Source organism: Antechinus flavipes, chromosome 1, assembly GCF_016432865.1.
Source record: "Antechinus flavipes isolate AdamAnt ecotype Samford, QLD, Australia chromosome 1, AdamAnt_v2, whole genome shotgun sequence".
Taxonomy (NCBI): Eukaryota; Metazoa; Chordata; class Mammalia; order Dasyuromorphia; family Dasyuridae; genus Antechinus; species Antechinus flavipes.
In genome coordinates, this window is record NC_067398.1 from 439,731,814 (window position 1) to 439,757,681 (window position 25,868).

Consider the following 25,868-nt stretch of genomic DNA (forward strand, 5'->3'; position numbering starts at 1 on the left):
TTATATAGGATTATCTCATGAACCCTTATGACAGCTGCTTTCCTCACAAAATTCAGTAGAATCATTTAGTAGTTCCAAAATGAGAACATCTCTTATAAGAACCAAACCAAAGTCTCATGTATGGTCCAAAATATTTTTATAAGTCTATCTGTTTCTTGATTCAAGTTTTTTAAGGCATTCTGTTTATTTATTTATTTATTTTTTAACTGATTGACCTAAACCTTCTCTAGGTGACTTAAATTCAAAAAAAGATGGGAATGGAGCTGATCCGGTCCAACACAAGGACAAATAAATAAGTTTAATGCCACGACTCAGTTCATTTAGTTATTTCCTTTCTTGTTTGCATGATGAGGCATAAGCAGGTTTTCTACTTAGTGGGAAAAACATGAGTGACTAAAATACCTTATATTATTCTCCTGTTATTCTTCCTACAATAAAGATTCACTGAAGGAAAATTTTTGTAAGTCATTTTTGCAAGTTATTCCAGACTTATTAGAAACTTAATCAAGAGTTTCTAGTTTTCTCTCCTCCACCTCCAAGGGGCATTTTGTGAGCATCATTTCCATTCCCTGCTATTTGCTGGACAATCGCCACTTCTTTCCTCTCCCTAGGCACTCCCACCCTCCTGGGAAGGCAGCAAAGGAGGGAGTTAAGGGAAAGGGGGAAAGAAAAACCCCAGAGAATTCTTCAGCCTGCCTGGATCCCTACAGGAAGTGATCTTTTTGCTTTTCGGCCAGACACACGCCTCCCAGCTAGCCAGCAGCTCTAACTAATTAGCACACGTGATGGGAATTGGAAACAAAGTAGCAAACAATAGTAGCGTGGGAACACCGTATAAACTGCAATTACAGCAGTTCCCTCTTTCCCTCTCCTCCTTCCCCCCTTAAAAAATCAATGAAAAAATAATCAACAAGCAAACCTGGAGCAGCATGGGAAACTACACAAACCACACACTGTTTGGGGGGTGAACATCAAGTCCAGCCTGCCAAGCTAAGCCGTTATTTTCAGTCCCATCCCTCAAGTATGTCGGAGAAGCTTCTTTCCATTTTGTTAAGCATTGGGACACAATGGAGGGAAAAATGTGTTTAGGGAATCTCAGCACTTGCCAGGTCACAGGGGAGGTCAGCAATCTTTTGTTGGGAGAGAGGGAGAGAAGAAAGAGGGCAATCAAATCTCCAACTTGAGACAGCTTACAAGCACATGTCCCATGCTGTCAGGACGATAGGCCCCAGTGTGACATTTGCAGCTTCTTGTCCCAATGCCAAGCTGAATACACTTGGTTTACATTATATATGTGAGAAGTGGTCACCTCCCTCCCTGAAGAACTCTGCTTTCAGGGGGCTACTGGAATGGAGCTATTGTAGGGAATGAAATACACTGGCAGTAGTCTCTTAACAAGAACTACTAGCTTAGAGACAATCATCACTAAGCTGGACTAATGATAGCCCAGCTTGAACTATATTGATATTCATTCATAAGATTAGCATTTTAGTTTAAAAGGATAATTCAAGATTGCAGGCTGAAACCCAGAAGAAAGTCGCTACTGAGTATAGAGAATGGTCTGCTATTTGTTCCTTCTGGCAGCTTTATAAGGAAAGTTATACTATTTAAGACTTATAGAAAGAATTAAAAAGGTTTTGTTTTGTTTTGTTTTTGTTTTGTCTAACAGCTGGAGCTGTTATTTTTTTAATAGTGATCCACCATAATAAAAAAAAAATTATGTAAGTAAAAACAATTTAAAAGTTTTGTCACTATTTTAAATGAGCTCTTAAAAGCTCTTGTTATTTTCTTTTAGAAATATATTCTAAAATGCCTTGGAAACTTAGGTTTTGCTAGTTACTATTTATTTGGCTTTTGGCAAATCATCCTGCCTCAGTTTCCGCAAGTGAAAATTTCAGGGGGTTGGAGTTAATGTTTTAGGATCCTATGTCTATAATGCTAATTTTGAAAGTCTAATTTGTATTGATGTATTTTAGTTTTTCATTATTTTAAATTAAAAATATATGCCCTTCTATTAAACTGTGCATACCTTTTGATCCAGCAGTGTCTCTACTGAGACTGTATCCCAGAGAGATCATAAAAAAAGGAAAAGGACCAACATTCAAAAATGTTTGTTGCAGCTCTTGGTGTAGTGGCAAGGAACTGAAAACTGAGTGGAAGAACATCAGTTGGGGAATGGCTGGATAAGCTATGATATGTGAATGTAATCGAACATTATTATTCTCTGAGAAACAATCAGCAGGATGATTTCTGAAAGGTCTGAAGAGACTTACATGAACTGATGCTAAATGAAATGAGTAGAACCAAGAGAACATCGTACACAGTGGCAACAAAATTATGTGATGATCAACTCTGATAGACTTGGCTCTTTTCAACAATAAGGTGATTCAGGCCAATTCCAATGGTCTTGTGATAGAGAGAGCCATCTGCACCTAGAGAGAGGACTGTGAGGACTGAATGTGGATCATAACATAGTATTTGCACCTTTTTTGTTCATGTTTGCTTGCTTTTTTTTCTTTTTCTCATTTTTTTCCCTTTTTAATCTGATTTTTCTCGTGCAGCATGATAAATGTGGAAATATGTATAGAAGAATTGCACATGTTTAACATATATTAGGTTGCTTGCTGTGTAGAAGAGAGGATTGAGGGTGAGAGAGAAAAAAACTTAGAACACAGGGTTTTGTAAAGGTGAATGTTGAAAACTACCTTTCCATGTATTTTGAAAATTAAAAACTATTATTAATACAAATAGACATCAGACTTATATGTATATATGTATTTCACAGTATTTTACATTTGTCTCTCCCCTCCCCCACACACAACCCTATTCTACTAAGAGTATATGAACATGCATTTAAAAAAAAAACTTCCATAAAGTCAAGCTTGGGCAGTATGTGTTCCAGATTGGGTTTCTTTTTGTTCTTTTTATTAAAATTGTTTTGTTATCACATACATTTTTCCTGGTTCTGTTTATTCCATTTTATATCAATTCATATAATTTTCTTGTGCTTTTCTGAATTCTTCATATTCATCATTATTACAGAGGCAATGTGAAGAAGTAGGGGAAAAGGAGAGAGAAGCGGGGAAGAGAGAGGGATAAAGAGAAGAGAGGAGAGGGAAGGAGAAAGGGAAAAGAGAGGGAGAGGGAGGGAAGAATAGATGGAAGAGACAAGAAGAAGTAGAAGAGAGAGGAAGGAGGGAAGATGGAGGAGGAAGGGAAGAGGAATAAGAGAGGGAAGAAGAGAGCCTTCTGATTTTGAAGGCATGAAGAATTGGGTTCAAGTCTACTTCTGACAGCTTCCATTGGAGTGATCCTGGACAAGTCACTAAAAGTTTAAATGTGCTAATAAATTCTCTAAGACTATAAGTTACAAAGAAAGTATTTACCTGCAAAAGTAGTTTCCTCATCGAGGAGGTACCTATATAATTGAAACCATAGGTTTAGGCCTTTTTTTATCTGTCATTTCTTATGATACAATAATATTCCATAATATTATTGTTTATTCATCAGTCAATGATCATATACTCTATTTCCAATTATTTGTTGTCACAGAAGGTACTTTTATGAATATTTTGGTTTATATGGAATCTTTCCTTCTGTCTTTAGCTTCCCTGAGTTGTATGCTTAGCAGTAGAATTTTGGGATCAAAGGTATGGACATTATAATCACTTAAAAAAATCCACTCTACAATTCTAAGTTGCTTTATAGATTGGTTAGAGGTTGAAATAAATTTACCAACTCCACTGTTTTTTCCCCCACCAGGCCTAGACCCAACAGAGACTTTTGCTTATGAGGAAGAAATGTCATTGTATGTTCAACTACTCCAAACTCAGCTTTCTGGTATGGGCTAATGGAGATAAACATAAGGTTGTATTCTGTTATACTTGTTTTGTGGGAAACCAATACTATTTTAAATATGATTTTAATACTATTTAAAAATATTTTAATTTTTCCAATGACATGTAAAGACAATTTTTATCATTTTTTAAAATTCTGAATTCCAGATAGTAAGCAAGTTAATATAGATTATACACATGTACTTAGAAGCCAAATAATATTGAATAAACATGAATTCCTAAGAAATTGTATGGAGAAAAACAAGATTGTACCAAATCAGCTTCATAATGTTGTAAAGTTTTAAGGGCCTGAACTTTGTATGGCTTCCATACCTACTGGTAAATTTTCACCTTTCCTCCTTCCTTCCCCATAATTTCATATTAAATTGTGGAAGAGAATGAGGATAAGTAATCATACAAGATTCAGGTACTACTGTTATCCTTAGCAATATTCATTAAAATTCACTTTGCTATATTCAGAATATCATTCTAGCCTGTATTATTTTTGGGGAAGATCTTGACTTTCTCTTCTAGCTTCTGGTCAGTAATAAATTTAACAAGCATAACATCTTTGTCTTTATCTATGTTGTTAATTTATGCCTTGTATATAGCAGATACTAATAGATATGATTTGAATTGAATTGTTGAGTTGATAATTTTAAAATGCAATATAGAACATTGCAGCACTCTATTAAAAACCTTCCTCCATGTTGATCTTGATCCATGAAAATATACTTGTTTTTCAATTCAATTCAAAAAAACTGATTCTTTGGTTACAGTTATTCAATCATTTTGAAAGTTACCTACCTGTACTATCTCTAATCTATATCTTTCCATTTCATGAAAGATTTCTGTCAAATATCTCATGGAATCTAGGTCTGCTATATCTGTTCCATTTTTCTGATCTACCTGTCTGAGAATCTTGTTTTTAAAAAAAAGTAAATGAGGTTAATCTATCATAACTTTTTTCATGTTAGTGTTTTATGATAATTATTTTACTTTCCAAGTGGTAATAGACCATCTATTTAAAAATCCATTCAATATGTTTTTCAAGCATTGAAATAAATTCTTCAGGCTATAATTTACAGACTCTACCTTCTCTTTTATGAAAACTGGTAAAAAATTTTTCTTTCCTATGATATTTCTCTCATTCTTTAAGATTCCTCATTGCTATCTCAAATGGTATTTATCCAATTTAATTAATGCAATTTTGAATACTCAGAATTATAGAACTTATTATCAACCTTTAGTCTTTCTCAATCTTTGTTTCTCTATTGATTTTTATAGCTCAACCAGTTATAAAAAGAGTAATATTGTAGAATAGGCTGTCTCAGTTTTATATTAGGATTTAACCCCGGATCTATTTCACTCTGGATCATTCTGATTTATGTCTTTATTTTCTATGTTGCAGGAATTAGGAATGAATCTTTATTACTTGGTTTCATTTTGAAGGAGAAGGGTATATTTACCCACCCATTCATACCATGGGATATATCAATTAACCAAATAAATAAAAACAGAGAAGATTACAGTTATGTTTTGGTTTTCCATTCAGGTTTAGGACTTAAATACCATTGTTACAAGAAAAGAAGATCTAGCCAGTCACTGCAATCCCACCCCATAATGCTGCTATCTCCCACAGATGTAAGATGAAACCAACAGCCCTGAAACCCTAGGCTAAGGCAGCAGGAGGGGAAAGTACAAAAGAATGAAGGGAAGGAGAAAAATGGTAAGCATTGATTAATTTTTTCCTTTTCTTATTTCAGGCAGTGGGCAGCCAGTTATTCCTTTAAATTAACCCTCTTTTCTGGCCAGGAAAAGTAGCACTTTGTTTAGAAACACCTCTCATCATTAATAGTAATTGTACTTTCAAAGCAAAAAAAAAAATTAGTGTATTATGTAGAATGGTGGATTATTCAGGGAAAACTTTTTTTATGTTTCTCTTCTCAAAAAGCGAATGTGTTCAGGGTAAATAAGAAGCAGGGAGTAATAGGGAAGTAAATATCATATTTACAAAGATTATTTAAGAACCTGAAGCCAACAGGCGGAATATCAGAGTCATTCTTATTATTTTCATTTAAAATAACAATTGGCCAGTATGAAATTAATAGTAACTTTGAATCAAAGTTTCTTTGCCTTTTGCAGTAACTTTGCCCTATTATAGGTAATAATAGAACTCGCTGGATGCACAAAATATCAACTTTGACCTTGGCTTTATAAAATCATTTTTAAAGGTGGAGTACCTGGACCCAACTAGCTAGTCTAAAGAAGAATGCAATCCAAAGCATGTGAAAATTAGGCTTTGTGTGCCCCAACATAACTTGTTCCTTGATAAAGAAGTAATTAAAATGTATGAAAGCAAATTATCATTAAAAAAATAAGTCATTTGATTGGCATTACATTGGAATGGTCGAGATAGTTCCAATCACAGGTGGGTCTCCTCTCTGCCCATCCTACCCCAACTGTTAACAGCAGTTATGTTCCTATGTCTTTGCTCTTTACTGTATGCAGTGCGCCTGTTATTCTGAGACTTTCCTTTTCTGCCAAGAGTTATTAAATATGACCCTGCATCTTCAAAAACATCAGCTGGCAGGGAAATGTTACTCTGGTTTGTGTTGTCCAAACCCAAAGTTATTTTCCTGGAGCCAAAATGTTTGATCAGGTTTCAAGTTTATTTAGCTATAAGCATACATTCTCGTTTATAGGAAACTACTTTCATAATAACAGCTATAATGTTTCTGTTTACATGACTGGCTGCAGATCACCAAAAGGGTGGGTTACCATGTAGCATATGAAAAATTCAGACAGTAGTTTGTATTTATAGCAATAGAAAGGGGAAAAATTGCCTCCTATTCTAACCTAGTTATTTGACAAATTCAGAAATGACTGTCATAATCTTTTATTTATGTCAATGTAGTACTTTCCTTTAGCAAAGATAACTACTCACAAATCCACTGTATAGAATGAGAAAGCAAATAAATATTTTGGTTGAAGCAGTATAAGAAACTTACATTTTAATGCAGATGAAAAGGAAAACTCACAGGTGATGCTTTTAAATTTCTTTTAACTTCTTTATTTGTGTTGAAATATGGCACATCACCAGGGCCTAAAATTGATGGGTGAATTTATATGTTGTATGTATATGTGTCACAATTCAAAACAGAAATCCATTTGAAAGAAGGCTTTAGAGAAATAAGATCTCTCTTTGGTTTGATAATTATTATATATTACATGGTTATATTATTATTATTAAATATATGTTGAGTTTTAAATTATCTTCCTTTTGTAGATTTAAAGAATAGTCTTGTTTTTGCTTTTGTCTTCTACAAGTCCATTTATTTGATTTTTAGCTGTATAAAAGAATTTCATTTGCCAAATCAGAAACAATAGGCTCAGTTCTTAGTGCCATATAATAGACATTACTGAGGCAAATCTATTTTTAAAAAGCAGTTACTTTTAACAGCAATGTGTTTAAATGTTCACTTTCCTGCACTGAACATGATAACACCACCTACAACAATCCCAAAGTAAAATCACATAAATTGAAAGCTCAAACACAACTTTATGGTCTGGGGAAGCATAAAACACATCTAAAAGCCAATGTGTATCTATGTGGCTGATTTGATTATTCAAAGGAAAAAAGGAAAAGGAAAAAATTAGATACCCCATTGCCTTCTCATAAGAAATATAACTGAAGACAAAACTGCTTGTATTACATTGAAATATTCCTTTTATTTTCTTTATCATAGTAGACAATTGACTTTATTATAAACACAAGCTCAGTTCTACTAATTGTAATTCAAGTCATTTAACTTCTCTAAGCCTCAGTTTCCTTATTTGTGAAATGAAGAGTATGATCTTTCTCAAGTCCTTCCCAACTCCAAATATATCTATGATGGTGTGGAACTCTTGAATCATTTTTGACCCAGCAATAACCCCTACTTCCCCAGACAGTTGATTTACCAAATACTATTGCATTTTTCTTCAGAATATCTCCTATCTCTCTCTTTTCTCCATTACTGCAGCCATAGCTTCTGATCAGGTTATGATCCTCTCTGGCCTGACCTACTATAAAATCTCTTGATTAGCACATTCTTCCCTCTAGCACCAACTACTATAGTTATATTTTTTATATGCTACTTTAACCATGTTAGGCTAACAAACCAATGATGATGAACATCCAAAAGTTTTACCTTGTGTTTCATGGTGTTATATAGATGGTACAGAATTATCCCATTCCCTTCTGACAAGATCCTGCACAGTCCTTCCTCTCTGGTGGAAAATTTGCTTAATGTCACTTTCTTTGGTTTAGCTTGTTCCCAGGTAACACTTTAACCTGGATCCAACTTCATTCCATCACCCCTCATATATCCAGGCCCTGTGCTTTCCTTCAATTATTTAAGAAACTCCAGGAATCCCAACTCTTCCAGGAAGCCTTTCCTATTACTATCAGAATACAAAGTAACAAATGCTTCCTGGCCTGATTCTTCCTAAACTCTGAATTTTTCATGATTTTTCCACTCAACACCTGACAAAATAGACCAACTTCACTGTGTATATAAAAAGTGTGAGTTTCCAGACTGGATTTTGCAAGTTTATATAAAGGTATAAGAACATAAAAATTCCCAAAGGAGTGTGAAATAGATCATCCTTCAGTAGACTTAGAGAAAGGGAGTATTTACCTTTTCTAGTAAATCCTTATGGTACTACCATAACACACAAAAAAGACTTTACATTTATGATCAGTATTTATTATGAGACATATCAGGGGAGTTCCAAAAAGCAGTGGCCTTGAAGTCAGAAGACCTAGGTTCAAGTATATCTCTACCATTATTGATCATCTGACCTTAATTAACCTTTTTGAATCTCTTCTTTTGTAAAATGGAAATAGTAGATAATAAAATTTGTGCCACCTAACTTATAGGATTGTTGTGGGGGGATTGAATGAGATAATGTATAGAGGTGCTTCCTAAGATACTTTGTAAACTGTGAGCTGGACCAGTCATCCTGACCTATGTCTTGCCACTGGGTTTATTTGGGAGGAGAGAGTGAAGCTGATGGTTTCATACTGCTCTGCCTCACTTAAATACAATTCACTTGCAAGTCAAGACATCACCCTCCTGATGTCACTGGTCTTTCTGAAAACAAAAGACAAACAACACCAAACTATGAAGCATTATATAAATGTACTATTTAGATTTAGAGTTGGGATGAGCATGAACTCAAACTATATTATCTATATTCACACATTTGTATATATGTACACAAAAATGTCTAAACATGACTATGCACACATACTTATATGTGTGAATCTGTACCCACACACATATACCTATATATATATATATATATATACCCACATATATGTACGTATATATACATATACAGACATACTACACAAGAACTTGTTTTCTCATTTGTTTTATACATACATATGTGTATATAAATAATTTATATGTACATACAAACATATTGTTCCCTATCCTCTTTTTAAAGATGGTCTAGGTCCATAAGTAGAAGAGAATCCATACTCTATTTTTTCAGGAGTTCTATGCCTATGCCCTATTTAGTTTGTTCTCAAACATTCCTTTAGAGTCATGGAGTTTTGAAGTTGGAAGAAACCTTAGAGAAAACCAAGTTCAACCTCCTCAATTTACATAATAGAAAACTGAGGCTCATATGTTATATTTTACTAACACAATATAAGTTCCTTGAGGACAGGAACTGTTTTTTGTTATTTTTGTAGCCCCAGTCCTAGTTAAATATCTTGAACATGTATAGTATGCTTTTAATAAATTGTTGAATTGGATTGTATTTCCAATGTTCTATCTCTAATTAGTGATAAAGCTATCACTAGAAGTCCAGTCCAGAACCAGTTTCCAACCTTTGACACTTTCTTCTTTAATTGACTTATATTTATTGATTTATATTGATTTCAATGGGAACTAGAAAAACAAATACTTTTCTAATCATCAGCAAGGATTAAATATAGAAAATAAGATGTCAATCAGTTAATAAATGTTTATTAAATATTTACTATGTGATTAATAGCTAGAAATAGTGCTAAGCACTAGAAATAGAAAGGCAAAAGGTAGCTCCCAGTATATTAGTAAGCAATTGCTAATAAGTTAGATAAAAGCAATAAAAATGCTTCAAGTAAATTTTAGGATCAAGTTATGAATTGACTAGGGATTATAAACAAGAATGATTATCATATACTTAAATAATTATAGTTTCAAGGTTATTGAAGTAGATAAAATTGTCTATGCTATTTTAAATAAATCAAAAATGAAATAGTTTCTTTCTTTCTTTTTAACTTCTTATATTTACTTTTCAGAAATTCAAAAAAACATTTCATTCTATATCAATTGTCATTTCTTACTGCTGTCAATGTCATCCATCTTGAGTTCTTTACCTTAATTTCCCCCCCTTCTAATCAACTGTAGAATAGAAAACTAGAAAATCAGTCTTGTTAGAAGTATTACTAAGAGAATGATAAGTATTACTAAGAGAATTTTAAGGAATGGTATAGGGGAAAGAAAGAATGATGGATGTTAGAAAGAAGAATTGGGATCACCAAATCTTGATTTTAGTATTTTATTATCTGTAAGACCTTGAGAAAGCCACTTAATCTCTCTTTTGCCTCATCTGTAAAGTGAATAAATTGGACTAGAAGACTTATAAAGTTCTTTTCAATTGAGTCTATAAAATCCTTTTTTCAAAAGAAAAAATAAATTTAAGCAAAGAAAAAAGTTTCTATTGATGGAAAAACATTTCCTTGAAACAAAGCTTGTTTAAATTGAGTCCAAACACATTTTCAACTAATTTCAAGAAGTTAGTTGAAAATATTTGCAGGGGGTCTTAACCTGGGTGAATGGACTTAATAATTTATTTTGATAATTATATTTCCACATTTTGATTTCTTTGGTAATCCTATGTATTTTATTTTATGCGTTTAAAAACATTATTCTGAGGACAGGTCTATAGACTTCACCAGATTGCTAAGGATGGAACAAGTTTATTGAATAAAATAACTTCTATTTCACTTTAACTAGTGAAATTTGCCCAGGATAGGGAATTTAAGAACCTTTAAACATTCGCACTTTTGCTTATTGCTAGCATAAAAACAAACATTTAGAACCATGTGTAAAAAAGCTTTAGGAGGCATCTACTTTATAAAGTACCCAAAGCTTCTAATTCAAGACTCCAAAGTTGATGAATTGTTAGTCATATATAGGATAAAGGAGGGGTTAGTGGTATTTTTTTTTATAAAAACAAAAAGGAATAAAGCATTTTAAATATTTATTATGACAAATTGTGTATGAACTAAGGAGATGATAAATGGCAAAAACTGATAACCATCAGCTAATCAAGCTGTCTTCATGTCTGAATGCATTTGGCTTTAAAAATCCAGCAAGGTTTTAAAACCTTGTGATAAATTCTGCTGACTCATCACCTTTTAGTTCCTTATCATCTTTTCTTTTCAACAGTTGAAAAATTTTCTTTTCTTTAATTTCATTCTACGTACTGTGTGCCAACAATTGCACCTAATTTAACCAACAGAAAACTGAAACAACTAAAGGATTTTCTACTTTTCACTGCTTTCCTGAAGGATGAAAAAAGTCTGTTCAGTTCTATGTTCTATTAAGATCTGAGAAAGTGTGTTGTGCTCATCAGAATGTACTATCAGGGAGGGTTAACGTATTCGGCCTACTGTACTTGTAGAGGTTGTTTTGTGAGTGCCAGCTCCATGAGTTGAATTGAGGAAGGTAACCATAGCAACAGCGAGTTTCCGGGATTCAGTCTGACAGGTTGATGGGCTTGTGTTTCAAAGCAGTGGTTCCCTTGGGGCAGAAAGCCGTAAGGGAGGGAAGCCGGGTTAATTTGGCACACACACTAGCACAAGGGTCAGCAGAAGCAGGTCTTTCCAGGAGGAATAGACATTTTGTTTTCCATGGCATTTTGACTGGCTTAAAAAGAATCACATAACTAGTAAGTATCAGTCAGTCAAGAAAAACTTATTAAGGGCCTACTATGTACCAGCATTGGTGACACAAATAAAAGCAAAAGACAGGCCCTGGTCTCAAAGAGTTCTCAATGCAATGGGGAAGATAACATGTAAACAACCTAACCATATACAGGATAAATTGGAGAACTTAGAGTTGAACCTAGGTCTTCTGACATCATACATTACTCCATTATTCTTCTCTTTGAAAAGTATTACTGAGAAATAGCAGTTTTGAAGCCAAAATAGTATGTCTTGTCATTGGGATAAATTTGTGTTAAAAATTGTTGGCTAAAATGCCTGATTTCCTCTTCTCCATTTAATTACTGATCTAGAAAATATATACAGTTTGATTTTTAAATGTTTCAAAAAAAGCTAATAATTTTCTGATAAAAATTCCTGTATGTGAAAATAAAAAGGCACTTCAATATTTCATAAATGCCACAACATATTAACCATCCCTAAAATACTTTTCTAGTTCTTTTTTGCTAAGAATTTTTTTAAAATTCAGATTTGTTTTTAAAGAATATTTCTAAAGTCACATATGCCAAATTCCTGGAGGGGAAGTCACTGACAGAGTCTGAAATGAAATCTAAGGAAAATGTCTACACTTCAATGTATTGATGAAATGGTGAACTAGACCAACAAATACATGTTCACTTATCATTTTAATGCTTAATAACTTATATAAGAATTTTACAATTTCAAGACTTTCTTCAATATTTTCAATGTACTCATTAGCCAAAATGGCTAGCTTGGGAAAACTGGAAAAAGTCACTTTGATCTTAAGAGACTACTAACAACTAAACTACTGACTAAGTCAAGCTCAGAATAATTGTAATTCTCCAAACTGTTTAACAACACCTCAGAATTCTGCTAATTATCTTCAAAGGTCTGGAAACAAAGTAAATTATTTAGTATAGATTTTTTTTAACCTATTCTTTGTATTACTTTTTTTCAGAAGAGGGACTTTTCTATCATTATTGTAGAAACAATGGGACTATTTAGGATATCAAAGTGGGCACAGGTGAATCTTAACTCCATGGGGAGATTTCCCCATGAAGCTTTTGGAGTGTCCGGTTCATAGTGAGCCTGAAGGGAATCTAAATTAATAGAGAACTTCTTTCTGCCATGGTAATTGAGGGGAACCAAAAAATGGTAGTGGGGCTGGTGTATCAATGATATGACTAGCTAGTATTTTCTCTAGTGACAAGAAAAAGTGCTGGGAGTATAGGTGAAAAGGCTGATAGAAGCAGAATTAGGGCTTTTGTTTTCCCCCACTGAGGGTGTTTACAATACTGCTTTTTGTGAGTTTTGGTTCTTGTAATTCCATAGCTCTCATATAGTGAGCATCAGATTTGAAGGAGGAAGTGATAATGAAGCCATGGTTCAGATCTAGTCTAGAGTTGTCTATATCTGGTTGGCACAGGTTAAGTCCTTGTCCCTACAGAAATGGTGCTGGGTGGCAGGTGTTTAGGTATAGAAATGAATTTTTAAAAGATGACAGCCTAGGAATATAGCTACAAAAAGCAAACAGTCTCTGTCCTAAAGGAGCTTACATTTTAATAGAGGTTGATACAGGGGGAGTGGCTGCCATGGAGAAATGTGTTGGTGAGGGAAGTTCCTGGGTTAGTGAGTGGAATCATTGATAGACATTTTCTTTGCAAAAAATAAATGAACGAAAGGAAAATTATTAAGTGCTTGCTATTTGCCAAATAATAATGTGCTGAATTCTGTGGGGAAAAAAAAACATAAAAAGAGAAAATGCCTTACATTATAACAGTGGAAGACAACACATACGGGAGATTGGAGGCCAGAGAAGAGAGTTTTGGCCTGGGCACTCACAGCCGGTCCTGAGGTCACATGTATGATATGACCTTTTCAGAAATAAGGAACTATTGATTTGATTATTGTGTCCAGAGCAAAAGGTGAAAGGGGTTGGTAATAGTGTTGTGGTCAGGGACGTGGAGAGGGTTTATTGGCAGATGGTGAGATGGCTAGATGGGGTGTGAAAATGAAGCATGGTCTGGTGTCTGGGGCCAGATGGTAGATATAATAGACTAAGTCGGTTAGTTTGTACTGTTAGTCCCTAACCAAGGGAGTTGGACCCTGGGGATGGGGTGCAGTAGGATTGATTTCCAAAGATGAATAGATTAACTTCTGCAGATGACAAAGTCAATGGATTGGGAAGGAGGGAGAAGAATGCAGGTCTAGATGGAAAGATGTGCAGCCATGGCAGGTAAATAGCTAAATCTGAACAGAGAGCTGAATGGGATATGAAAGTAAACCATTGGAGGGCAGGAGTGATTTGATTACTGTCTTCAGAGCTAGTCTTAGAAAGTAGGGAAAGAAGGAAGAGAAAAAGGGATCACAAAGATAGAAAGAGAGCAGAACCTCAAGCTTAGAGGCTATATCAGGCTCTATATTTATTTTCAATTTGCTTTCACTCCATGGTAAATACAAATATCCCCCTTCATGCCTTAAGTGGTGAAAATGTAGCAGGATTTTAAAAGCCTTTAGTGGCATTGAATCCATGAAGAGTACTCCTCTCTGCCACTCTGTGTATTTTCTTGGGTATGTATGGAGCCATTTGTCCCTATGTAGCAATCTCTCCACGTGAGAATCATTTATAGCTGAGAATTAGAGAAAGCTTCATAGAGGAACTAGTACCTGGACTGGGTTTTGAAGGAAGGGAAATATTTTAACAGCTGAAGATATGCCTGTTTCATTTTGGAAAAATTCTTGGAATGGGAAATGGTACACACTAGTAGTTCTTAAACTTTTTGGCCTTAGCTTCCCTTTACACTCTTAAAAATTATTGAAGACCCCCAAAGAACATTTGTTTGTGGGGCAGTTGATAGAACATCAGCCATGAAGTCAGGAGGACATGAGTTCAAATCCAGTCTCTGACACTTACTACTTTCTAGCTATGTGATTCTGGGGAAGGCATTTAACATCAATTGCCTCAGGGGGGAAAGAGAATATCTGTTTGTATGAGTTATACAAATCAATATTTATTTTACTAGAAATTAAAACTGACAAAATGTTAAAATATTGACTTAATTAAAAAATAACAATAGCCCTATTACATGTTAAAATATTTTTATGAAAAATAATTATTTTCTAAAACAAAACAATTAAGGGAGAAGTGACATAGTTTTACATATTTTTGCAACTGTCTTTAGAGTCTGATTTAATAGAATAAAGCTATAACCTCATATCTGCTTCTACATTTAATCTGTTGAGATACCTTGTCTTGTTTGAAGTATATTAAGGAAACCAGGCCCACACAGATATGTAGTTGAGCATTTTTTTGGGGGAGGAGCATTTTAATAGGCAAATGATTTAATATTATTATGAAAATAGTTCTGACCTTGCAGACTAGGTCTCCTAGAGCTCTGTGGCTTTTACTTTGAAAATGGGTATGGGTATGACTTAGAAATATCAAAGATCATGATTTAGTTAGGAGAGCATTAGTGATGGGTATAGGTATGTGATGAAGCTGGGAAGATAATGTTGAAGATAATTTAAATGTTTTATAATGAAATTGTCCTCACTGAATGAAAAAAATATCAGTTATGAGACCCATTAGATATTATATAGTTTAAGGCTTTAATTTACAGATGAGAAGACAAGGAGGTAAAAATGAATCTTTGTGGAACATGAGAAGCCAAAAGGGAGGCCAGTTATATGAGAATATCTTGTCAAGTAAGTAGTGATAAAGAAGGAAGGGAGAAAACAAGCAGCAGGTCCAAGTTCAAGTATAACTTCTTTAAGCAGTTGTTTATGGATTCCCATTGGGAAAGTTCTCACACTAAAAGAGCCACCCACTGAATCCATTAGTCTATAGCTTATTCCAGTATACATGGTCAGAAGAATATTATACATAAATAAATTCAATAGCCTACATTAAAAAGTGAACTTATTTTTAGTTTTGTTTAAAATGATTTGCTGTTAATTAACAGTGAATAGCTGATCTCATTTCATAAATACATTTAAAGAAGGTTGTTTTCTAATGATATTCAATATGATGCCTTTAATCTAAAGTTATTTTATTTACTTTTTTCAACTTTGTGAAATATGCAGTATAATATGAGGAGTTAACATATGAGTAAAATGAGCCGCAAAACTCATTTATTCCTTACTATCACTAACTCACTTAAAGCTTTTATATTCATCATAAGTATTACAAACATTGGATGATTATACTTAAAAAGCTCCTTTGCAATGTTACTTATAATTATACTTTTATAGACTTCTAACTGAATGAGTTTGAAAGATTGTGACTTGTCCAATATCTTCAACTAAGTCAGCCGTTCAGTTTTTACCTTCTTAATGTAGTTATCTTCTTGTACTTTGGCTACTCTGTTGCCTGCTATTTCTAAAGACTATTTAATTTGAAAACTGTTATCAAGGTAGAACCTCAAGCTTAGCTATGTTATCAACATAGCAAAATAGCTTTAGCAAAGGACCTAAATCTTGCAAATCAGCTGTTGGCAAAGGAATGATGTGATACAAAGATGCTGGGGAACCATTGTAATTTACCTTTCAGATTTTTAACAGAAAAATAATAGTGGTATTTACATAGGCTTTAAAGGCTTGAAAAGAACTCTACATGTATTAATTCCTTTAATTCTCATTAAAAATCCCATGAGATACTATAGATATTATTTTTCTTTTTCCTAATGGCAAACTGAGGCTGAAAGATTAAATAATAGTATTTATGTAAACTCTAAGGTTTGCAAAAGGTTTTACTCGTGATAGTCTCATTTCATCCTCCACAATAACTCTTCAAGGAAGAGGCTATTATCTCCCCTTTACAGAGGAGGAAACTGAAGAGTGGATGTATCTTGCTCAGGATTATATAATACCTAATAATCTGTGACATTTGATTTCAAATCTGGTAGAAAAATGTTGTCAAAACTAATGATTTTGAAGCAATGGCATTTCCCAGATGCTTGGTTAACACCACAGAATGAAAATGAATTTGGCAATTGTGTAGGTGATTTTAAATCTATTATATCTCAAACATGAATCTTTTGGGATTTCATCTCACTTTTTTATGTAATGCATTCTCATGCTACAAGACTCAAGTCCTGTTGATGCTTTTGAATTTTCCCAGAATATAGTGTAAAATCCTATGCCAATGGCAGATGATCTAGATATATGTTATAGACAGTAGGTTTGTTTTAGTGACTTGGTTTATACAAAGCTTGGTTTTAGCTTTGTTTCTTAAAATAATTCTTAAAAGCTATAAACTTGGAAGTCTTGCAAAATAGAAAGAATACTGGATTTGAAGTCAGAAAGCCTAGGTTTTAGTTCAATATTGTTACACTGAGTTAAGTCCCTTGATTTTTTTGAGCCACGTGTAAATTGTAGTTAGAAGACATTTGATTACCTTCTTTTCAATATTTAAATGCTGATTCATTTATCATGACTTTCTTCTCATCATCAAGAATATAGTGAATGTTCATCTGTATAGAAATCAAAAATTTTAAAGATACCAAGTATTGTTTATATATTTCAGTACTTCTGTGTTCAATTTCTAAGAGGACCACATTTACCAGCTGATAAAACATTTTCCATTAAGTATCTTATTTCTGTGGTTATTGAATTGTGTTTGACTCTTTGTGACCCCATATGGGCTTTTCTTGGCAAAGATACTGGAGTGGCTTGCCATTTCCTTCTCCAGCTCACTTTACATATAAAGAAATAAAATTAAGTGACTTATAAAGGGTCACAGAGCTATTAAATGTTTGAGGCCAAATTTGAACTCAGGAAGAGTTTTCCTTACTTCAGCCCAGCACTATATTCGCTGCATCATATATCATATATCATATATCAAAATATAGTAGTTATCCCACTACAGTATTTTAAAGTTCCCAAGTTAAATATTACCCATGACTCCTAAGAGTAAGTATGCTTGTAGGTATTGTAGTAAGAAAGATAAGTACATAGTGACCATAGGAGAGTCACAGATGGCAGTATCAGATGAAGTCACAGGCTATTGCTGTCAGGTTAAGGAAGTTTCCACTCCAGCGTTTCTATACCAATGGCATCAAATTCAAATAGAATTGGATCTCTGCTCCTGCATATTGCCTCAGAAAACATGATTCAATGTTACATTTTTAAAATTATCTTTATATTTAGATTATTTATTTATAATTTATAATAATAATATATATTATATATATGACTATATATATAATACATATATAATAATATTTATAATTTATATTTTATTATCTTTATATTTTTTGTTCACTGAAGCCCACAAGCCACGTCTTAACTGATGAAGTTTAGGCTAAAAAAAAAAGTCAGTATTATTTTAGCATACAAATATGTTGTCTTTATACACCCCCCCCCCACACACACACCCCCACACACACACGGCCTAAATAAGATTAAAATATCATTGGGAAACCTATAACAAATACAATAGAGCACTGACATTAATATGTGGTTTTCTAAATTGATACATGGCTTACAGGATCCTTACATTCAATTATGTGAATTTAGTAGTCCTGATTTCCTGAGTTTGATACCATTGCTTATAGAGGAGCAATAGAGCCAGAGTTGATGTAGAATTGTAGAGTCCACTGGATCCCATTTGAAAAATTAATCAGTGGTTTTAGTGTTCTCTTACACAGAAAGCCATTTTTTTTAGCATTTTTTTTTCCTGACAATGCTGTAATTGCCAGGAGTCTGGATTCTCAGAAGAATCACAGTAATAGGAAATCCAAATGGCAAAGGAAAGATCCAATATGGAATTAAATGGGTTGACTGCAACACATTACTAACAATCACTTGCCTTAAAGAAGTGGTATAAAAATTATCATCATGAATGTGTGGAAAGAGAAAAAGAGACAGACCAATCAAAGAGAAGGAATAAATATCAAATAGAGAGAAAAGAGCATTTACCATGTGCCAGGCAGCTAAGTGGCACAGTGGATACAGCTCCAGCACAAGTTTCAAGAGTTCAAATATGGCTTTAGATACCTACCAGGTGTATGACCTTGTATAGGTTACTTAATCCTGTTTGCCTCAGTTTTCTCATCTGTAAAATGAGCAGAAGGAAATAGCAAACCAATCCAATATTTCTGCCAGGAAAACCCCCAATGGGACCATGAAACTAAGCAACATTCTAGTGTTTTACAGATATCTTATTTGATAGGGCAGTTCTAGTAATTAATTCATTATCACAATAGCAGTTTAAGGTTTTAAAAGTGCTATACTTTATTTCACTTGATTCTCAAGACAACACTGTGAGGTAGGTATTATTAATATTTCCATTTCATAGATGAGCAAACTGAGGCTGAGAGGGGTTGAGTGACTTTCCTATCTCCACACATCAGAGGCAGGACTGTTTTTCCTCCCTCTTTTAAGTCCCCTACTTTGAAAATATTAACCAAACCAGAAGGCAGTCTCCAGTAGTTTGGATGGATCCTTCAGGAAAAAAGCTAAGAGGGAATGGAAATGATCATTCAATGTGAAAAGGTTTGCATGGATTGCAGTTTGGACAAATTCAGATGAATGAAAATCATGGATTCATGTTATCATGAATTACCATGTTATCACCAAGAAAGTTTATGATGTTCTCACCAGATCAGGATTGCTTCACAGGAGAATAATGAAGTGCCAACTAGAATTTTCAATTTTAAAGGGGAAAGGGATTTAGAACTAGAGAACTAGGATGTTCATCTACTGCAAGGATTCTTGTCTTTTTTTTGTGTGTTTGAGTCTCCTTTGTTAGTCTGGTGAAGTCTATATGAAATACTGCTCAGATATTTTAAACAATTGAAGGAAATGCTAAATTTCAGTTACAGGATAATGAAAATAGGAGTGTAACTTTTTCTCCATCTCAGTTTATATATTTCCTTAAAAATCTATATGGACCCTCGGGTTAAGATCTTCAGATTTAAGTCCAATTTCTTCATTTAAAATGGAAAAGAAAAGAAAACAGAGGGGGCAGCTAGGTGGCGCAGTGGATAAGCACTAGTCCTGAAGTCAGGAGGACCAGAGTTCAAATCCAGTCTCAGACACTTAACACTTCCTAGCTGTGTGACCCTAGGCAAGTCACTTAACCTCAACTGCCTCAGCAAAAAAAAAAAAAAAAAAAAAGAAAAGAAAAGAAAAGAAAAGAAAACAGAGGTCCCAAGGTGATAAAATGAAATAGGCATTCAACACAGGTTAGAAATGGATTTGGAATCAAGACCTGGGGTCTAATTACAAGCCTTGCCAAGGGGATAACCACTGCATCACAGGGAAACTCCTTCGATTGCAAAGAATGGGAACAGGAGTAGGTTTAAAGCGTAATGAAATTTCTTTCTTGGTTGTTATCTCTAGCACCCTCCCCTATTCGTGCTTTGCAGTCAACTGAGACCCAGGATAGAAAGAGGTATCCAAGGTTGGGACCTGGGTGGGGATAAAGGGAGGGGTGGGAATCGTTAGATGGGGACGTGCATTTCGGCAGCTCAGAAAAGAGTTCAGTCTCCACTGACTGGAAAAGGGAAAACACACACACAAAATTTGAGTATCCCAGGGGACCTTTCTCAAGTCTGTGCAGAGCAAACAGACGCCCCATTTCCCCGGGAATTAAATTCACAAAAGTTTTTGGAGTCAGGGAAGTCCCCCAAATAAGCGACAACGGTGATTAAGGGTCTGCAAATAACTGCCTCCACTATTCCTTGCCAGCTCTCTAGGGATGCCACAGTACAAGAGTGAGGGGCTCGGGTTTGGTGGGGCAGGATACCCGCAGCCGGGTGCACTATGCCCTCCCAGCTGCAGGGTAGCTAGAATGGGGTGCAAGACCCGCCGTAGGCCTTCCCCTCCCCCCAGCTCGCGGACAGCGGGTGGCCCCAGTCGCCGCCGCCGGGGCCGCAGCCGCTCGCTCGTGGTGCAGCGGTGATTTACTGGCGGCGCAGAGCCGGCGGGGTTCAGTGCCCGCCCGGCGCCCGCTCGGCCTCCGCCGCTGCCGCCGCCGCTCGGCTGGGGAGGCTCAGATTTCAGGTTCACACGGGGGAGCCGCCGCCCGCTCCCGTCTCCCCCGCCCGCGGCCGGCTCCTCGCGACCTTCCCCCCGCCCTCGCCCGCCCGCGCGCGCGGCCCCCCCGCCCCCTCCTCCATTCATCCCAACGCCCAGCGCCGCCGCCAAAGCGGCCGCCAGCGCCGCCGCCGCCACCGCCGCCGCCCCTGGCGGCCTCGGATTGGCTGCTCGCCTTGGACCCAGGCACTTTCCCACGGCCCGCGGCGCGTGCGGCTCTCCGGTGGCGCTGCGGGTTCGGCCTTGGCGCGCGGCCAGACCAATCCGAGCGCGCGAGGCGGGGCGGGGCGGGCCCCGGCCGCCGGCGAGCTGGTGTCCTGTCCACCCACCCCCCATTCGCGGCCGGCGCTCAGCCGCCAGGCGGGGGTTGGGCTGGGCGGGGCGGGGCTGGAGGGTGGAGGTAAGGGGCGGGGTCCCGCTCCCCCTTTTCCCCCTCCACTCTCGGCCACCTGAGCGACTGCCAATCAGTGGAGCGAGAAGCAGGATTGGATTTATAGGAGGAGAAAGTCGCCGGGGAGCCCCCTCTCCCTCCCCCAGCTCCTCCCCCGCCCTCCCTTGGGCCCTGGGAAGGGGCGCAGCGTGGGAAAGGGATGGTTGAGTTTTAACCAGAGGGCAAGTGCTAGGGGGGATCAGTGTGTGTGTGTGTGTGTGTGTGTGCAGCTTGAGCAGCGGAGCGCACTGAGGCGCCGCCGCCTCCCGGGTTAACTCCTCCCTGCCCGCCCGTCTTCCCCTCCTGTGCGTGCCGCTGCTGGTGCCTGCTGCGAGCGCCAGCATGAAGCGTGCGCACCCCGACTACAGCTCCTCTGATAGCGAGCTGGACGAAACCATAGAAGTGGAGAAGGAGAGCGCCGATGAGAATGGGTGAGAGGAGAAGGGGTGCGCTGCGGGGCTCCCGCAGGAGAGGGGAAAGGACTCTGTTCTCACGGGCGGGGGGAGGAGGGCCTCCCATCCCACCCATTGGTCTCCCAGCCTCTAGCTGCCAGGATGTCTTGAAGCAGGATGATTATAGACAGTCACCGGCCAGGGATGTTGTCTAAGGGATTCCTAGGGAGACTTGAGCTCTGAGAGAATGTGATTCTGATTCTGGTGACAGCAAAGCTGACCTGCCCGAAATGAGACATTGGGTGGCCTCTTGGTGCGTGAATGCTGTGCCAAGGCTAAGAACAGGGGGACCCCCTTTTCATGCATTCCACTGTTTACCCTAGGAATGAAGGGGTTCAGGATCACACCATATTAGCTATTCAACTTAGTGGCAGCCACAACCGGAGTTTAAACCCTTAACTTTGCAAGTTTGCTGCCATGGTCTGCGGGGATTCCCGGGGAGGCAGTAAATTCCTCTCAGCACTCCATCTGTTTCTTACCCTATCCTTACTTAATAGTGTTTTCTTGTTTATTTCAGAAACTTGAGTTCCGCTCCTGGTTCCATGTCCCCATCAACCTCTTCCCAGATACTGGCTAGGAAACGTCGCAGAGGCGTAAGTCTCCATTATATTTCTATCTATATCTTTGTCGCTGTCTCTCACTGTCTCAGTCTCTTTATGTTTGGATAGGGGGAAACCATCAGAATTTATGATACTAATGGAAATTCCTTTGTTTTGCATGCTACTTGTTAGATCATTGAGAAACGCCGGCGAGATCGAATCAATAACAGTTTGTCGGAGCTGAGGAGATTGGTACCCAGTGCTTTTGAAAAGCAGGTAAGAAATGGAGTAGAACAACGGGTGTGCCAACTGGTGCCTTGTGACTTTCATAAACTAATTGAACCTTTAGGGCGCTTAGAAAACTGCCCCGTTGCTTGTGATTTATAGAAGAACTGAATCTGCCTAACTTATTTTGAAGTTATCACCAAATGCATATCCTACCAAATTAAACATTTCCCTTTCTTCACAGGGATCTGCTAAACTAGAAAAAGCAGAAATTCTGCAGATGACTGTGGATCACCTCAAAATGTTGCATTCAGCAGGGGGAAAAGGTAAAGCCCATTAATGTCTTCGGTGGGAGGGGGGGAAGGAAGGGTACTTCTTAAGGAGCCTTGGTACTACTCAATTGTGTTCTATGCAATTTGTTATCTTATGTTTACTAAGTATATTAGGGTTAGGGAAAAATTGGTACATCTTTATAAATATGTGTGTGCTGTTTGTATGTATATCAGCACAATTTTCACATTTTCTTGAGGCTTTATGAAGTGTATCTACCATTTTATAGTGACTGCAAATTATACCAGTATAAATAGATCCTTCCTTTGGAAAATAACTGCTGTCTGAGGCTCTCCAGAGTTATGACAGCATTGATTCAAATGAAGTGACTTTCATGGTAATCCATAGTAATTTGGGGGGAGAAATGTGTTTTTCCTTCCATACTAGATGATATTTCTTTGTCCTTATCTACACATCCAGGAGGTTTAAAAAAAAAAAAAAGCAAGCAAACCATACTGTCATATTTCTTTGAAGAAAAAAAATCTTGTCACAGAAAGAACAGTGTAATGGAAAGAGATGGAAAAATAAAATAACTGTCTATACATATGTAAACTAGAAGTACTTGAATGAGGACTAAGTGCTTGTAAAAGCCCTATGATGATAACGTTGTGCTTCTGTGTATCTGATGATTTTCACTGTGCTGTGTAGGTTCTCATGTCTGGATGTATTTTTCTGGCACTGAAGTAAAGCATTAAGATGATTGAACATCATCTAGTGGTGTATAATTCCACTTTCTGCTTGGCATCTATGGTAAATGGATTTTGAACATAGGCCATTAGCAAGTATATACTAGTAATTCAAAATGAAACATTTTTGTTTGACCTTAGAAATTCTGAGGTGTTTGAGGAAATACAGAAAATATTTACTTGGTTTTCCAGTGGAACCTGTGCATATGGTTTATGCATCCTGCATTTGTCAGGAAGAAGTGTGATCTAGATGAAGCAGCATATTTATAGCTGTGGCCTGAGGTTTTTCTTTTGTTCCTTTTTCTCAGGCTATTTTGATGCTCATGCTCTTGCCATGGACTACCGGAGTTTAGGATTTAGAGAATGCCTGGCTGAAGTTGCCCGGTACCTTAGTATCATTGAAGGGCTGGACACTTCTGATCCTCTCCGGGTTCGACTGGTGTCTCATCTCAACAATTACGCCTCTCAGCGGGAAGCTGCCAATAGTGCACACACAGGCATTGGACATATTCCCTGGGGCAGTGCCTTCGGACATCCCCCCCACATCTCCCATCCCTTGCTGCTGCCGCCGCCCCCGCCCCAGAATGGCCACAGCTCCAGCAGCAGCACTCCAGCGTCTTCCACAGAACCGCACCACCAGGGGAGAATGACAGCGTCCCACGCCGACACCACTTCCTTGAGAGTGCCCCCTAACGGCAGCCTTGGACCCGTGCTCCCTGTGGTGACTGCCTCTTCCAAACTCTCTCCTCCTCTGCTCTCTTCCATGGCATCCCTATCTGCGTTCCCCTTCTCCTTTGGTTCCTTCCACTTATTGTCCCCGAATTCACTGAGCCCTTCTGCACCAACACAGGCGACAAACCTTGGCAAGCCTTATAGACCCTGGGGGACTGAGATTGGAGCTTTTTAAAGAACTAAAGTTTTAGGAGGGATGGGGCAAAGCTTAAAAATCCAGCTGAGCTGGATTGTTGCCAACTTCACCTTAAGATCATAAGTGAAAGTGAAGGAAAAAGGTACAATTTTAGGTAAAATTCGTTTAAGAACCTATAAAAATTGGATGGTTTTCTTCTCTTTTGGTTTTTACATTTTGTATTAGTTTTTTTTTTTTTTTTAAGTAGTTGTTAAACTTGTCCAAAATATTAAATTGCAGTGGTGGGGATAAACCAACATCCTGTGATGGATTTGTGCTAAATGTCTAATCCATTTTGTAAACATGTATTATTATTTCCAAATTATTCCACTTTTGCCTGAAAACTTTGGAGCTTTTAATTTAGTATTTTGTTATTTTTTTTCTTGTTTAGATACAACTTTTTAGATTTTTTTTTTTTACAAACCACTATGCTCAACATTAACATAAATTCTGCTTGTGAATATTTTGACAGATTAAGATGTTCTATAAAAAATTACCACTTTTTTGGGAGGGGTAATCTATATTCTGAGTTTTATATTCCTGAACAAAGCGTTGACAAATCAGAACAATTAGCTTCATCCAAGAAAAGAAGAATGGTCTGTGTTTCTCTTGTAGCAGATGGGTGAATTTTGTGGATACTTAATTTGGTTCCTTGATCAAATTGCTGTTGGAGTGTGGTGTGATTGACAGCTTTCACCTAGGGAATAACCACTCCTTGCCCAGCAGAAGTGTGAAATTCAGGATTTGGTGTCTTAGTGTAAACTATAGAGGGTGGAAGAAGAGGCAACTGGGAGACTGAAGTTACAGAATACAAGCTCTCACCAATATTATGAATGTCTTCGTTCTTCAAATTCATCTGAAACCAATGGATAATTATCCTGGTGTGCTAGCGGTTATTCATTCAAATTATCCTATGGAAACATTCAATGTTTAATCTTCTCTTCCCTACTCCTTTCCCTATGTATTCTTTTACCTGGAAAACTATTATCTGTCACTTTCTGGTGCATAGAAATTTGGTTATTGAGGACTTTAAAAGGGCTCTTCTGCATTCTTGTTATGGTTTGTTAATTTGGTTCCATCTGTGAAACTAGCATTTTAAACAGGTTCATTTCTTTCAAAGGTATATTTTTAAATGACCTCCACTGAATTCGGTTTGATCTCTGTTGTATTGATGTGTTGTGATTAAATAAAAAAAAAAAAGAAAGAAAATCTGTATTTCAGTGCACATGTGTTATACTATGCCAGCAGGAGGAGGTTGTACTTTCCCACTTGCTATTCTTTTGGTCTGCTGAAAGCTCTCCCTTCTCTGTTCAGATACTCTTGGCTATTGTTCCATGTACTTCACCAATCCCCAATGATTGGTGTGGAAAGTACAGTTAAAAGACCTGGGTTTAAATGCTAGCATGCATAAGCTTG

The 25,868-nt window shown here is 37.0% G+C and overlaps 1 protein-coding gene across 1 annotated transcript; it reads left to right on the top strand.

Moving 5' to 3' along the window:
* The first annotated feature begins 21,306 nt into the window (after window positions 1-21,306).
* HEY1 (hes related family bHLH transcription factor with YRPW motif 1) lies at window positions 21,307-25,661 on the top strand. Its single transcript, XM_051969997.1, has 5 exons — window positions 21,307-21,744; window positions 22,283-22,358; window positions 22,497-22,580; window positions 22,774-22,855; window positions 23,854-25,661. The coding sequence occupies exons 1-5, from the start codon at window positions 21,656-21,658 to the stop codon at window positions 24,450-24,452; spliced, it is 930 nt and encodes a 309-aa protein (XP_051825957.1). The 5' UTR covers window positions 21,307-21,655; the 3' UTR covers window positions 24,453-25,661.
* The last annotated feature ends 207 nt before the right edge of the window (window positions 25,662-25,868 follow it).

Coding starts and splice junctions, on each gene's coding strand:
- HEY1 (XM_051969997.1), top strand. CDS start 21,656: ATGAAGCGTGCGCACCCCGACTACAGCTCCTCTGATAGCGAGCTGGAC. Junction 22,359..22,496: donor CTAGGAAACGTCGCAGAGGC/GTAAGTCTCCAT, acceptor GCTACTTGTTAG/ATCATTGAGAAACGCCGGCG. Junction 22,581..22,773: donor CCAGTGCTTTTGAAAAGCAG/GTAAGAAATGGA, acceptor CTTTCTTCACAG/GGATCTGCTAAACTAGAAAA.